Source organism: Ctenocephalides felis, unplaced genomic scaffold, assembly GCF_003426905.1.
Source record: "Ctenocephalides felis isolate EL2017-DRISC unplaced genomic scaffold, ASM342690v1 CF-g0.4_SCAFFOLD_03573, whole genome shotgun sequence".
Taxonomy (NCBI): domain Eukaryota; kingdom Metazoa; phylum Arthropoda; class Insecta; order Siphonaptera; family Pulicidae; genus Ctenocephalides; species Ctenocephalides felis.
The window spans coordinates 4,280,794-4,298,182 of NW_020539727.1; the positions used below are offsets into that span (position 1 = coordinate 4,280,794).

The 17,389-nt window shown below is 28.2% G+C and overlaps 1 protein-coding gene across 1 annotated transcript; it reads right to left on the reverse strand.

Moving 5' to 3' along the window:
- Nucleotides 1-431: 431 nt before the first annotated feature.
- Nucleotides 432-6,639, reverse strand: LOC113389315 (PHD finger protein 14-like). The gene is made up of 5 exons (XM_026626361.1): nucleotides 6,532-6,639; nucleotides 6,150-6,314; nucleotides 1,811-1,917; nucleotides 1,061-1,301; nucleotides 432-673 (listed from the first exon to the last, which is right to left on the reverse strand). Exons 1-5 carry the CDS (start codon nucleotides 6,554-6,556, stop codon nucleotides 432-434), a joined length of 780 nt encoding a protein of 259 aa, XP_026482146.1. The 5' UTR covers nucleotides 6,557-6,639.
- Nucleotides 6,640-17,389: the final 10,750 nt, after the last annotated feature.

The following is a 17,389-nucleotide window of genomic DNA, read 5'->3' on the forward strand; positions in this document are numbered from 1 at the left end:
AACAGATAAAATATTGAATTGTACTAAGACTAATTAATAATAAATTAATCCAATATTCTCAACCAATAACCAATATTCTCAATTCAAAATTATTAGCAAACCTTTAAAAATTTTCTAAATATTTACTAATCTATTTCTTTCCTTTCAATTAACAATCAATTATAAATAATATACTTATCAATATAAATTCCAATTAGAAATCTAAAACAATAAATCGTGTAACTATTCATATTTAAAATCATCTGGTTCTCTTAAAAATGAGCAGAAAAATTAGATTTGAAAAAACATACAATGAATGCCACTACAGTCACCAATGCATACAAGTGTATTTGTTAATATTTAATTATATATTATTAATTTAATAAAACAAAAAATTAATGCAATTTTGATAACTTACCCTACGAGAAATTAAATAAATCACTATATTCTACTCACCAAGTGACATGAAAGTAAGTCTTGCACATCCCAGCATCACATCCGATGCAAACACCAGTTCGTGCAAATCTATCATCCTCACAAAGACAACAAACTTTTGCTCCCCATTTATTATAAGGCATTTCAAAAAGAGTTACTGAAGATAAATGATCCACTTCGCCAAAAGCAACACCTGGTACGTATAGTGCACATACCAAATGCACCCATTTTCCCACATCAGTCTCCTTGAAAATCCCTCCTGAAAAATAATAAATTAAATTTGCAAATGAAATAATAAATGAACATCCATTTCAAAGCAAAGTTGTAAAGAAGCTTACAAAAGCTCATGTTTAAACTTGATAAATATGAAACATTATTTAATTTTGACTAATTGAAAAAATTAGAACAAAATCTGATTACATTTTTGTGCAATTAGTTATTGACCTGCAATTTGTTTGAATCGAGTTCAAGGAAAAATAGTTTCTTGGAAGGAAGGATTAATACTTTAGAATTAATCCTGTTAGAAAGGTATATAGAATATATTTGAATGATTTAGAGTTGAGCCTTATGTGTTAACAATAGCACTGCAGCAATTACATTATTATAATAGAGCAATTGTAAACAAAAGTCAACTATCATTTCTTACCTTCATTAGGGCACAATTCGCAGTGTGGATTCATGACACCAGCCTTGCACGCCTCACAAAACCATGGCTCTGTCGAACAAGATGAAACCGTACTAGAAACACTAGCAGAATCTGAGACACCATAGCAGCCTTCATGAACAGTCGTACCACATCCATCGCATTCCACAATTTCATTTGTATCATCACTCCTGTCTCCCAGACAACCCGCACAAATTGGAGGAGTTTTAATCTTTTTATCAAACTGTAAAATATAAGAAATATTAAATAAATAAGATATACATAAACTAAATCTAAATACTAAGAATGAAATAATGTCAATAGGAAATTTATTATATATATTAGCTAAATAAAAAAACTGTATGAATATTTCATAGTGTCATAATATCAGTATATATGATATATTGATAAAGATTTTATTATCAAATGATGAAGTTCTGAGAAGAGTCAGCAAAGAAAGAACTCTACTGAGCACAATTATTAAAGAAAAAAGGATACTGGATAGGATCCATTCTGCAAAAAAAGTCCCTTTTAAAAAACACACACATTTTACACATTATTTATGTGTGCCTGGTGCATATTTATCAAAAATGTTGAAAAAGTATGAACAAAGAAGCAATTTAAAACAAGCATAAAATCATATAAAATCTTTAGGTAGTCTTTATATAAATATAAATCATATCTCCAATTTGATTCAGTGTCTCTTTTCACAACTTGCCTGGCATTTTCCATCTTGATTTATTTTATTTTTGCTTCCTGTATAATATCATTAATTGATTTGCCTTGATCATTTGCCTGAGAATTTTTTGCTTTTTCATCCTCAGAGTCAGAACTGTCATCAGAATCACCAGATTCATCATCTAAAATAAATGAAGAGACGATTAGTATATATACATATATATTAATAAAATTCCAAACAATGTTCAAAAAAAAAATACTGTAGCAATTTTAAAATCTCTCAAACATTCTTACTCATAATAAATTCTACTTTATATTCCAATCAGAATATGTTTTATAAATTATCATTAACAAATGCTACTGGTATTTAAAAATGTCCATTTATCTAGACATCACAATAAAATTTATTATACATATTAATTCAATAATAATACAATGTACTTCGTAATCAGTAACAACTTATATAAACTAAAACATATGTAATACATAAAAGATATTTAGTCTAATATATAATAGATTATTTAGTATATTAATAGTTATAACATATCTAATAGATATTTATTCTGCAAACAAATATGAATTAAAAAATAAATATAATTGTTTGTGAAGAAGTGTAGAAAGTAGTAATTTGGTTATATCTTGTCTAAAATATAAATATCAAGATTTCTCAAACAAGAGTTATTATTTTAGCAATTAGAAACTAAAATTTATCAGTTTCAGCAACAAGTGCATAACATCTCCTTGAATTGATAAATTACAAAAATAAATGCACTGTACAAGTTACGATGCAATGTGTTTTTTTTTTGAATTGTTACTTTTAAGTGTAATTATTTTTACAAAATATACATCATTGCTCAAAGCATCGCAACATAGTATACAGGCAATAAAAAATTTAAAACAATTAAAATAAAATCGTTTTTAAAAATGTCTAACACATAGTACACACATTATACAGTATAATAACTTTTGTTTGAGAAATATTGAAATTATATTCTAGCCTAGATATAATTTATACCTAGCCTAGAATATAAATTTCAATATTTCTCAAACAAAAGTTATTATGGCTAAAAAGTAATATACACGTAACATTCCTTGAATTAATTCATTACAAAAATAAATGCACGGCTGAAAGTTGTTTTGTTGAATTGTTACTTTCAAGTACATTTTTTTACAAAATATTGGGTCGTTCAGAAAGTAATTTCGTTTTTATAGACATTTTTGAAAGGCAGTTTCTTTTAATAAACCAATACTTTACCAAATTATACATTGGTCGTTTTATCACAACTTTTGTCATATTTCTCCTAGTAGCATAATTCTAGAACCATAAATTTTATGGTCGTTACTGGCAAAAACAAAAGCTGAGCAAGGTGCTTTTTGACCTCCTCCTTTGAGGTAAAGATATTAACGTCTAAAAATTTTATTAGTGACCGGAACGAATAATAATCTGATGATGCCAATCTGGAAAATATAATGAGTGTAACATTCTGTTCCATTCAAGCAGTTAAAGCTTTTGGCTATTAACCAAACTGATGTCTTGCTTGTTGATTAATTTGGGCCTTTTCTATTGGTGTACATAATTTAGTTTATTCAGTTGATAACATTGGGCATATGAATTGATCGTTATGTTATCCTGAAAAAAGATGAATCACAAACAACTCCTTTAAAATCTCACAATATATACAGCAACACCTTTTTCAGGTGAACATCGGTTTTGCAACTGTTATGAGCAAGTTTTTCTTTTTTGTTTTATTCACTATTGCATCTGATGTATTGCATACAACCCTTTTCTTGTTCCTCTTGATGATTTGCTTAAGAAACTGATCATTTTCATGACGTTTCAGAAGCAAATCCACGAAGCGGTACTCTTTATGAGTACCTGGAAAACTTATATATTGAGCTTCAAGAAAAATACCAGACCTTTCAACTGGTGACGAACTGTTGAATTCGATAAAATTAAATTCAATGGCATCTCATGTGTTATTATTCACTGGTTTGCATCAACTAATGACTTCCTCGTGTCTTTAACAGCTTCAATCTATCTTCCTCAATGTGGTGCATCTTCGACATCAAAATTTTGGAACAAAATTTAACCAACCAGTTCTGGCACAGAGGCACTATCAACACATCTTTCACATCAGTGAATTTCATTAGGGCTTGAACATCATTTTTACCTTTTCTGTAGCAAAACAACTGGAAAATGCTTATTATTGCTTTCCATATTTAAAAGAGCAAAAACTACTCCACATAATTGATTAGTATTTTTCATGTGGCAAAACTTTAATATATGGGGTTTCAAATCATATAATAATTTTAGGGCATTAGTGTGATGTGTTGTTCAAAAACATAATTAAATCCATTGTGGTAACAAAAACAAAATTACTTTTAGATCAACCTTATAGTACTTTTATTATGTCTAGGATATAAACTTAAAGAATTATAGACTTAAACGAATCTTGTCTAGGATATAAAATTTAAAAAAATTCTAATGGGAGTTATTATTAATTTAGCAATTTGACAATAAAGATAAAGCATTACTATCAGCTTACACATAGTGCATAAAATTCACAGAATTAATTAGAATCAAATAGTACCTCTTCACTTGTAAATATAAAATATAAATATAAACAAAAATATTATTACGCAAATATTTCTAAATTACTGTTTGTTTCATCATCATATAAATTTAAACTCTCTCAAAACAAGGGTTATTATTACTTTAACAATTTAATTATAAATTACTCTTTGCTGTTTACGCATAGCATTAATTGAATTGATTTGAATCGGATAGAATCCCTTTCGCATTAAATTGTTGCATTCTACTAAACATATAAAATTAATATTTCTAAAAATTTTATAAATAACCGTCTGCATTGTAAACATTTGAACATTTCTCAAACAATTATTATTCTTTTAGCATTTTAATTATAAATCTCTCCTAGAAACTTGTGTATGTATAACGATCACCAAATTTTGGTTGCATGACCTAGCACCCCTATACATTAAAATAAAGCATTCTAGTAAGCATATTTGTAATGCATTTTATTAAACATATGAAATATTTCTAGAATATCTTTAAATTACTATTTGTTTTGTCATACATTTAAAGATTTCTCAAACAACTCATATTATTATTTGAAAATAAATTTGAGTTTGAGCACAACAAACCCAGAATTGGTTTGGACAAACCTCTTAACTTTCACATTAAGTATTTTACAAACTATATGAAATTAATATTACTAAAATATTATTAAATTACCGTTTGCTTTGTGAACATTTGAAGATTTCTCAAATAACCATTAATATAACATTAGCAATTTAATTAAAAAATATTTCTAGTAACTTGTGTAAGTGTAACAACCAGCAAATTTAAGTTGCATGACCTAGCACCTCTTTACATCAAAATTGAGCATTTTAATAAGCATTTATGTAATAAATTTTACTAAACATATAAAATACTTCTAGAATATCTTTGGTTTACCATTTGCTTTGTTATCACATACATTTGTTATTATTAGAAAATAAATTAGAATTCAAGCAGCTTGCGCACAACATTCCTGAGTTTCTGAACTTTGAGGTCGAGTATTTTACAAACTATATGAAATTAATATTACTGAAATATTTTTAAATTACTGTTTGTATCATGAACATTTGAAGATTTCTCAAACAACAGTTATTATGGTAATATAAATTTGAACATAAATTACTCCTAGATACGTGTGTACATATAACAATCACTAAATTTGGGTTGCATGACCTAGCACTCCTTTACATTAAAATTGAGCATTCTAATAAGCATATACATGTAATGTTTTACAAAACATAAAATATTTTCTAGAATATCTTTAAATTATTATTTGCTTTGTCATATATTTAAAGATTTCTCAAATAACTGTTATTATTATTTGAAAATAAGTTTGAATTTGAGCAGCTTGCGCACAACATTCCTGAGTTTCTGAACTTTGAGGTCGAGTATTTTACAAACTATCTAAAATTAATATTACTAAAATATTTTTAAATTACCGTTTGCATCATGAACATTTGAAGATTTCTCAAACAACCGTTATTATTATTTTAGCAATTTAATTAAAAATTACTCCTCGTAACTTACAATCACTAAATTTAAGTTGCATGACCTAGCACCCCTTTACTTTAAAATAAAGCATTCTAGTAACATTATAGTACGTAATGTATTTTACAAAACATACAAGATACTTTTAGAATATCTTTAAATTACTATCTGCTTCGTCATAATATACATTTAAAGATTTCTCAAACAACTTTTATTATCATTTGAATTTAAGTTTGAGTTTGAGTACCTTGCGCACAACATTCCCTTGGGGAAACCTCTCAACTTTGAGGTTATGTATTTTACAAAATATATAAAACTACTATTTCTAAAATATTTTTAAATTACCATTTCCTTCGTCATCAGTATTTAAGGAATCATAATCATCACTTTCTTCAGCATGGTCCTCTATCCTAAAATCACTGTCATCAGAACTTTCTTCCAAATCAAAATCCAACAATTGTTGTGCAGATTCCACAGGTTTAACTTTGCGTTTTTTCGGGTCCCTTTCGTCTGCAAACATTTTTTAAAAACGATAAAACATAAAATTTCACTTATACAGAAGTTTGTTTAAACATTTTTTGCGGAATTCACATGTTTTATTTTATGAAACTTAAAAACAACAATCGTGCTAGCTTGTCAAACGCATACCTAACCTATACTGACGGATTTTTGTGACGAAGTTTAGAAAAAATATTTTTTATAAAATGGAATTTTTGTAAAAACTTACGGTTTGAATTCATAATTATCACCATCGACACAAGGAATAAATAGTATTTAACAAAAAATAATAAAATATTTAATAATACATTTTTTTGTAATCAAAATACAAACTGACGCTATCTTTCGCGTATGGCAACTCTTTGAAGGAATATGAAGAAAGGATAATCTGGAAATACCGGGAAATTTAAAAATGGGGTTTATTAAAAAAAATATATAATAACTAGGTGTAAGTGGCATTTTTTCGTAAGAAAAATTGCATGAGCATTCTTTAATTCGTAAATTTGTGACCTAATCAATAAAAATTCAATAATTAACATCCCGTAGGGTAATTTGTGAATAATTTATATTTTACCTTATATATAAACTCAAGTTATATCAAGTAAATCGTCTAATTTTAATTTTAACAAACGTCAAAAAAACTACCCATTTTCTCAAACTTTGATGAATTTTTAAAATTAAACTACTTGTCGCAAAAGGCCGTAATATTTCAGTAAGTTCTATAAGACCATGATATATGTCTTAAGTTTTTTTTCAACAGTAAATTACAAGAAAGCGGCTCGGTAGATTTTCACCTAAAACTTATCAGTATCATTCTCAACGAATCTTTCGAACAGTTTTTGATTATTAAAATCGATTCGGTAGAATGAGCTTAAATGTGGACGAAATGTTTAACACTTTCTACCAAATTACAAAGAAAGGGCTTGGCAGTTCCTCGCATAAAACTGACAAACGTTAGTCTTCATTGAGATACATTAAATCGGTTCAAGCGTTTTTGAGCAAGCTCGATATTATATTTATATTTTAGTATGATCTAGAAGACTATGGTATCTACCGTCAAAATAATTATAATAAACATCATCGAAAAATTGTTTTTTAACACTTTATTACAAAAAAACGGTCGATGCGATCTTTATAAAAAACTAGCAGCACAATGCCCAACCAATACCTTTCGAACAGTTTTTGAATTTTCAAAATCGATTTAGAGTTGCGGGCTAAAACGTGGACAATTTTTTTTTTCACTTTTATGCTATTTACAAAGACGGCTTGGCTGATCGTCGCGCAAAATTGATACACGCTAGTCCCCATCGAGATATATCGAATGGCTTTTAAATTTTTGAAAGCGGTCCAGCCGTTTTTGACCGCAAAAAAATCTGCTCACATACACACGCTCACAAACATACACACACATACATACTTTTTCCAATTTTGGTCTCATTCGAATCAGAATGGTTTGAAACGTCGAGAAAACATAAAATTAGCGAATGGAATTTTTTGATGAAAACAAACTTCTCCTTCGGGAAATTAATACTAATTGATTATGAATAGTTATGGTATTAAATAACTGGAAAAGCTAAGGGCGGCGCAACATTGAGGAAAAACGCGTTGGAAGGGGGAGGGCGATGTAGCAAAAGGTTAGAAACCACTGGTGTAGGATATCATCAGAATGTGAGAAGTATTGCAAATTATTAAACTTTGTGTAATTCTTTCAAATGCTTATGTTAGTTATTTTCAACATAAAGTCTAAATATTATGCATCATGGAAGGAAAAACAAATATGGCCCTAAAATACATATTCGGTACATTTTCTAAAAACGCAGACCATTAACCATTATTAACTTCCCGCAGGATAAGTTATAGTATTCGCAAATAATCGAAAATAAACGTTTTTCTATATATTACTGAACACAACTCTTTGGCATACCATAGTATGTATGTGTGTATGCTTGTTCGGATGTCCACGATTTCGGAAGCACGAACCAACCGATTTGAATGATTTACTAAAGAATCTATTCGTATTGAAGGAGAGACGTGCTGATTAGTTATTGGCAATGGCAGATCCAACCGTTTTGGAGATTCGGAACAAAAACTGAAAAGAATAGCAATTTGATTAAAAAAAAATCATTTATCAAAAAATATCAAAAATGAGTATTACCAAAATTTTGAAACAGATATTGTTTAAAAATTCAAATATTGTTAAAAAAGTCCTAACTTTACTTGTTTTTGAGATATTGGCAGTGGATCTTTTTACCCACGAAGTTTTAAGCTCCGCTCTCCCCTAATGTTTTTCGACTATATGTTCATTTTTCGCCAGAAGCGAAATTATAAAATATTTTTCAACCGAAAAACAATAAGATTGTCATTTGAAAGTGACAAATGAGTACAAGTCTTTGAGGTCCACGAGGTGAAAAGCGCGGCTCGCGCTTGAAAATGTTTAATATCTTTCGATGTAACAAAGCCTCCAACAAATTGTAAAAAGAATTTTGTTGCAGAGAAAAAAAGAAATATATGTTTTTTTTTTGGATCGATTCAATTCGGGTAAAAGCCGAGTAAAACCTTTGTAAATATTTAAGGGTTGTTACTGTTAAGAAAATTGCAAAAACAAAAAAAAATTTTAATCATTACAAAGTTCACTTCAATATGAGTGTAATAAAAAAATAATAATACTGATCGGATCAGCACATCCGGAGATAATTAATTTACCGCAGATGATGTTCATAGAAATTGAGCAAAAAATCCATATTTCAATCGTAAATATTTACGTAAAAAAATTTTTTTCAGCAAAATCCTGAAATACGTATCAAATGATTTCATAAATAGTATCTGTAAACAAATTTTCAGACAATTCTAAAATGTCAAGGTTAATTAGTGTCCGGTTTGTAAAAGAATGACTCATATATAACATAATATACTTGACACCGTAATATAATATTAAATATGTAAATTAATACCTACTTATAATATAGTCAACAAATGTTGGAATTTCTGGGTTGAAATAAAAGAGCACTAATCTGAAGCGGCGATAAACAAAACAGCGTTAAGCGGGATATTACAGTTCCAAATTTAGTCTTAAACAGGTCAGAAGGTCTTGAAACATAAAAAACATAGAATTAACAAATCGGATTTTCCGGCGAAAACAAACGGCTCCATCGCGAATTTAAAATACTATGACGATAATAGATATTGACGCCTGAAGGACCGATAGACCCAGGCTACTCCGTTTCAACCCCGTAGTATGGGTCCTCATAATACAAAGTAGGGGCCCTGAAGGAAATCAGTCTGTTTGGCACAGCTCTCGGACATTTTAGTGTTTTTTGTATAGCAAAACTAGTGGGGTGTATGGCACCGTGCCTTAAGGGGTTAGGGGTACTTGCAGGCACGAAAAAATGAGTGTTTTCAGTATTTTTTTTCTGTTATTAAACGATGTTTTTTTACAAAAATATTAATACAGCATTATTATACAATGTTTTGACTTGATGTAACAAAAATTTCAGAAAAAAAAAAAATGAATATTCCCAAAGTTATAGCTGTTTTTGTTGACCCTGTTTCGAAAAACGGTCCTGGCGGTGACCATCATAACTCCTTGGAGATTCATCTAAAATCAATCAAATTGAAAAAATAGTTTTATGAATAGTTAATCCCGGGCCGGATCGAAGGTTTTCTTTTTTTTGCAAAAATTAACAAAATGGCAGCATCAGAAAGAAAAAATCTAGATTTTTGGGTAAAAAATCAACAGTTTATTGGCCTTAAAAACCTCAAATTTTTGAAAAAATAAAAATCCTTCGATCAGGCACGAGTTTATTATGTATTCTAAAAGCTGTATAAATTTCATTAGAATCTACTAAGCGGTTTTTGAGTTACAGTGGTCACCGATTCAAAAAACATAGTTTTGAGAAAAACGCGTTTAAAGTTTCACATTGGATTTACGTACAGAAATTCGAATTATTGAATTTCTTAAACCGAGTCATCTATTTCTGGGCCATATAATAGTTCATCAGTCATTGTGCAAGTTTCCAAAATTTCCATTTGCTGTTGCCTACGAAGCATTCTGGCCCGCCGAGTGTTCTCGTTGGCGCGCTGATCTGCCACTTTCACACGTGCAGCATCCAATTTTTTAGCATACCAATGGGAATTATACCCACAATTAGGTCCTAGGGTATCTATAATCAATAATAATGATTATGTATATCCATTCAGCAATTTGTACGATAGTAGAACTAGTATTCACGGTTTTTATGCATATTTTTTACACTAGTTGGTTGAAGCTTTTAATTTTTTCTGATTATGGATTCAATCTTGAACTACACATCTTGAAAGTAAATTATCATTGCTGAGATCGTCGTAAATCGGTTTAAACGCTTTTAAAACATCAGGAGGTGAGAGAGAATAATCTTGAGTATCAGTATCGAGCTCTCCAATTGCGTCAACGCGCCGGTAAGAGTCCAATAACTCAAAAAGTAATCAGCGGATCAACTTGAAATTTTCAGAGAACATTTTCAAGATATTACACTTAATGAAAATGCAAAAAAAAATAAAAATCGATTTTTCAAAAATTCCAAGTACCCCTAACCCCTTAAGGCAAATTGCTGGTACTTACCGTACCGTAACGAAATGTTCGAGGAATATTGAATGTTTTCAAATAGATTATTATTAAATTGTAACATTGTCTAATATTTATAAGATATAAACTGAATTGCAAAGTAGAAATTATTTGTTTAAAGTATATAAGAACTACAGTCAGAATTAATAATAAAATCTGAATTATTTTCGATATATAAAAAAAAATTTCTTTGAAAAAAAAATTGAAAAAAAAAGTTGAAACAAAAATGTTTTTTTCCGAAATTAATTATTTTGTTAAGACAAGCAGAAAGTTCTTTGAATCATTTAAATCGGACGCTTAGTTCTCTCAAAAACTGCTATTTTTTGCACATTTATCCGCTCCGTATCTTCGAAATGGCTGGGCCTGCTTTTGCCAAAAACTAGTAATCACTTCTCCCAATCATTACTAATTGAATGCTTTTTAGATCATTCAAATCGGATGCTCCGTTCTCTCAAAAACTCGATTTCTATCTGCGCTCTTTGCTCTTTATCTCCGTAACTGTTGGACCTGCCTTTGCCAAAAACTAATCAGTACATCTCCCTATCAATAGGAATCGAATGTTTTTTGAACCATTCAAATCGGTTGATGCGTGCGCCCGAAAACGTGACTGAAAAATTGTATCCATACATACATACACATACAGACATGTATTTTTTCTGAGGTATGCCAAAATGTTCAGAAACCTTCAAAACGTCGAGAAATGTAAAAAATTTCAATTTCAATTTTCGGTCTATTACAATAACTTACCCTACGGGAAGTTAATAAATGTATTTACGCATACCAGACTAGAAGTTTTGTCTAGGTGACCATATTTTTTTTAGTCAAAAACCGGACGTCGATTTTTCGTAATAGTGCAGTAAACGGAGCGTTTTAGGTCTGAATTTTTTTACTGTGCTCCGAATTAAATGAAATTTTGGAATTAGGTTCATCTTACTCTCAAGTTGAAAAGTGAAAACAATTCGGGTTGCGCCCTCACCCCCCGGGGGGATGACACCCCTTCTCAATTGTGTAATTACATTTTTTCAAAATAATTAATTATAAGAAAAAAATGTCTTTTATAGTTTTTCAAAAAACCTAATACTTTTCAAGTTACTGGCCACTAAAGATTCATATATTTTTGGCGTTTTTCTTCGTTTTTTTGCAAATATCTCCTAAAATATACATTTTAACGAAAATCATGTAATGAACAAAATAATGTAAATAAAAATCTCTATAAATCGGTATTAGATAAAGAGTTCTAGGAAAAATATTAAGCAAGATTTGAAAGAGCAAAGTCGTTTTTTATTTCGTTCAAGATTTAATGGTTGTATTTAAAGCCATCTAGTGTCGAGGTTTTACATTTTATGCATTTCGGTGAAATTGGATTTCATAGTGCTCAACATAAGCTTTAAATTGAGTGCTGTTACAAGTTTTTTGCGTGTAAAATGAGTGAGCTATCATGCAAATAAGAAGCATATACTTTAAATCATATGGTTTAATGAGCGCCATTTCCATAAGAATTGAAGTAATTCACATTCCATCTAGAATTCACTTCATTATAGACATCTTGATGGATTCTAGCAGATTCACTACTTTAGTACAAACTATTTTCAGAAAACTCACGATTTTATAAACACTTTTTTTTCTAATTTTGAAAAATTATAAAAGACATTTTTTTCTTATAATTAGTTCTTCTATCGATTTCCGATGTTATTTTGAAAAAATGTAATTACACAATTGAGAAGGGATGCCATCCCCCCGGGGGGTGATGGCGCAACCCGAATTGTTTTTACTTTTGAACTTGAGTTTAAGATGAACCTAATTCCAAAATTTCATTCAATTCGGAGCACAGTAAAAAAAATTCAGAGTTTATACCCTTTTTTTCTCTCCGTTTACTGCACTATTATGGTCATCCTTGACACGGCGGGAGGGTGTTTGGGTTTAAAATAACAAATGCTACTTAAGGATACACTAAAAAATCAGTTTTTTATATGAATCATTCTTTGTTAATCTGAATTGCGGTCTATCTGTAAGAACTTTATTATTCATTTATATGTAATACTTTGTTATTTATGTTTTATCTCTGGTTTTCTCGCTTATGAGCGAGCCTTGTATAAAATTCTATTCGATTTTCTTCCTAATTAACCACCGCGTTTTCGTTTATTTTCATAATTTTTTATTAATATTTTTTTAATTTTTTAGTTAATATTCCTATTAGATTTCAAAAAACCGAGCCAATCCGGAACAAAAGACCTAAATCCGGGACATATATTGCTTTTAGTAAAATCCGGGACACAAGGTGGAATTCCGGGATTGTCCCGGCCAAACCGGGGCGTATGATCACCTTAGTAATATAAATACTACCAACTAAATCCTCCGCCTGTCTTTTGCTTCTTGTCGGAAACCGCCGTCAGACATTACTTCGTGGCGGGAGGCTCTAGAGTTCAATTATTTTTTTATCCTAATTGGTTCCATTTGTTCTTCTTCCTTCCGATGATGGCAAGTCTATCGAAACTTCGGTAACGCATGTGTCTATTACCAGAAATGTTGAAATTAAAAGCAGTAATAAAAGCAATTAGTTCGCATCAACTAACAAAAATATATAGAATGAAACAATTTGCCAATGTGATAAGATTTTATTATTTAAATAATAAATATCATAAACATGGCGAGTAATAGAGAGGGGGCATCATATACACAATTTTTACGTTGGTTAAAAAAAAGTTAATAAACGTACATTGACCACAAGATGTATTAGTGAAAAATTATTAAATTAAGAGAAAAATGTTATATTTAAATATATTATAGTAAGATGAAGCATTTTATAACCATCTAACGCTACAATTAGATTTACAAGTATTTATAAAAAAAGACTTACTTTCAATGCTTTCGCTAAGTTTAGTAGCAAATAGTATAATAATGTAGAAGTATATAGTATAAAGTATACTAAATTTGTACAATATACTAAATATCATATACTATTTTATAATATTTAGAAGTACATATTATATAGCGCCGGTGATATATATCTTTTATAGATTTGCAATTTTTATTATTGTGATAATTTATTTATAAGGATAATTTCTATATTTGCACTATAACGACATTGCTTAAAAATTAATTTTATTTTTGTATATAATTTAGATTTTATATTATATATAATTTAACCGATGCAAAATCTTTGTTAGTACCCAATATACCACAAAAGTTCAAATAACGTAACTTTTAAAAAATGTTGTTATAAACTTGATGTTTGCGTAATTGAAACGTACATGTTAGTATAGTTGTAATCTTTAACGGGAGAAATTATTTTTATTTTATTTCATGTCTAGAAAATTAAATAAGTAAAAATACTGAAATAAAATAGTTATTAATCTGATTTTACAAAAAAATCATATTTAGGTTTCAAGTTTATCATACGAGTTGATGGTTTTCTTATGGTTTCTAATGATAAAAATGCTTTTTATTACATTTTTTATTGTTTATCTAGATAAATATTTTTTTAGTTACATTTCCACGAAGTTGAATATAAATTAGACTAATGTACTAGTTAGTTATTAATAATTAGGTTACTAATATTAATCTAAATTAATATTGATAATTAAATGAATTTATAAATTAGATTTTGGGAACTAATTTTGTAGTAAAATTTCCTCATTTCTGTATCGATAATAGAATTTGTTTTTAATTTTCCAACAAATTTGCCTGTGATAGTTCGGTTTTTTCAATAAATTTATTCCAAACGATTTTGCAAAAAAATATATCACAGAATTAAAAATAGCTGAGTGTATAGTTTGCTACGTAAAATAATAAAAAAAAAATTATAAAAAATTGCAAATTCATTTCTCCTAAGATTAAATGCAATACATTTGATTAACAATAATTCTGAATGTGATTGAATAAATTTAGTTTTGTTACTTTTAAATTAAATATGCCCAAAAGTTCAAATAACGTAACACAGAAGAAATGTTGTTACGAACTTAATGGTTACGTAAATAAAACGTTACGTATAGTTGTTACCTTTATTCGGAGAAAGAAATTTTATCAAAAGTTGATCAATTATAAATTGATTTGCAACCGATACTGCAATATTTTTGAATGCCTCTCATTAAATTTCAATAATTGAAATTAAATGTTGATTAGATTTAAATCGAATTGTAATAGATAGTGACTTGTTTTCGACACACTTACGTTTTTTAAATTTCAATTCACAAATAATAATTATTTCTATAAACTTGAATTCTTGATTGATTACTTACAATTTAGCTTGATACGTTTTGCATCTGATTTCTGAAAGCCAAATCTGATTATAAGATTTATGTAGAAATAGTTCTGAAGACAATTTATCGAATTAAAATTCTCTAACACTCTACCAAAAATAATCGACTTTTGATCTAGGACATCCAAGTTATTGTTATTCTGATTGATCTTGGTCCAAACTGAAATATAATTAAAATTAATAAAAATACAACCACAAACTAATAACATAAATAATAATAAATATACCGTATAATAATTTATTACATAAGATATTAGATTAGAATTATAATTTGATCAATAGATTTATAAAACTTAGAGAGTCTATTAGAATTTTTCTAGCATCATTGCAACCAAAGTTGTTATTAAATCGAACAAAAATGCAATATAGATATCATACTTATAAATATTTTGCTTTGCAAGTTTGATAAGTGGAATTGAATATATTATGTACTTATAAATATTATTTAAAATTAATTGTTCATGTATTATAGATATATAAAAAAATCACACAGAGACAAACTTAAAAACTAATGCCTTAGAAGTATATGTATATTTAATAGACTTACAGACTTTTAGCAAAAATGTGCTTAAAATATTATTCGAGAAATATATTTCAATTTTCGTGCTCATCCCTATTCAAACTATTTTCTAAATAACGCACCGTTTTAAGAGTTTCCTAAATCTTAGCTCAAACTTTTTTACTTTTTTGCCCTTACCTTAAGTAAATAGAAGAATTAAATCTAATCTTAAATATAAACTTAAAGATAGTGTTTTTTCCATTTGAAAAATTTAGAATATCATCTAAGTAAAGTTTAGAGTATAATATTATAGATATAGATTTAGCATTAATTCTATCACGTTTTTTCTTTTAGTTTCATATATTTAGAACATAAACTTATAAGCATAGTGTTTTTTGCATATTTTAAAATTATTGCATATATTCTATAAGTTTTATAAAAAATGTTGGCAGGCAAAATTCGTTTGACAAATTGATGAAATAAATATAAGTATAATTCTGAACACAAACAACTGTTATTAGGAAAAATATTATAACTTTGAAATCCTTCCCAAAATTTCAAATTTATTTATTTTTCAACTATCACATAAATAGAATAAATATTTCCAAACGTAGTCTCGTAGAAAACTTTTGTTTTAGAGATGTTGAACTAAATTTCTACGATTCTTGGGATATACATATTTTGAAAAAAATGTATTCTAGATCCTCTCCCCATGAAACGACTAATAGAGGTTTCCGTGAGGACAAGAGGCAAAAGATAAGCGAAGGTTTTAGTCGATATACCCGGACAAAATACCTAGTCTGGTGACATGCGTAAATGTATTTCCTTCGCTATATAGAAACATATACATAATTATATATCTATATAACAAATTTTTAGTACCTTTGTCAATTTTACTATTACCAACATTTTTTATCATTTTATAACAATTTGTGCGTCAATATTGTAAATATCTTTACGCATATATGGTCATCGATGAAAATATATGAATAATAAATTAATAAAATTGTTGAATGATTTTTAAATCTCATACTACCAAATAATTTACAGTGATCAAAAAAATTAGGCTAATCAAATAAATTATTTACCAATAGCAGATGAACGAAAAATATAATGTTTGGGATATGATATCGATTTTAAAACACTAGAATATTAGACGCAATTTAACCAGTGGCATATTAGTGAAATTATTTGAATACTTGGATAACTCTAAAATTATACTTGCTTCCAAATTTAATGTAAATACTGGGATAATTCTAAAAATGATCAGAATATTTGGATCTTACTGAAAATATACTGAATACTTAGATCTTTCTTAGAAAACTTTCTAAAAATAATCTAAATTCTTGAATCTTTTCAGAAATAAGTAGATGTGTATGTATATATATATATGTATGTGTATATATATATATACATATATATATATATATATATATATATATAAATATACAAGTTATAAATTAGCATACTATATTATAAAACTGTGTAAAGCCTATTGGTGTATGAATAAATGAATAAATAAATAAATAAATTTATATAAATAATCCGAGTACTTGGGTCTTTCGACTAAAAATCTATCTTTCTAAAAATATTCTGAATACTTGGATCTTACCAAGGAAATAATCTGAATACAGAGATCATTCCAGAAATAATTTGAATACATGGATTATTCTAAAATTGTACTAAATACTTGGATGTTTCTGAAAATAATCTAAATTCTTGGATTCTTC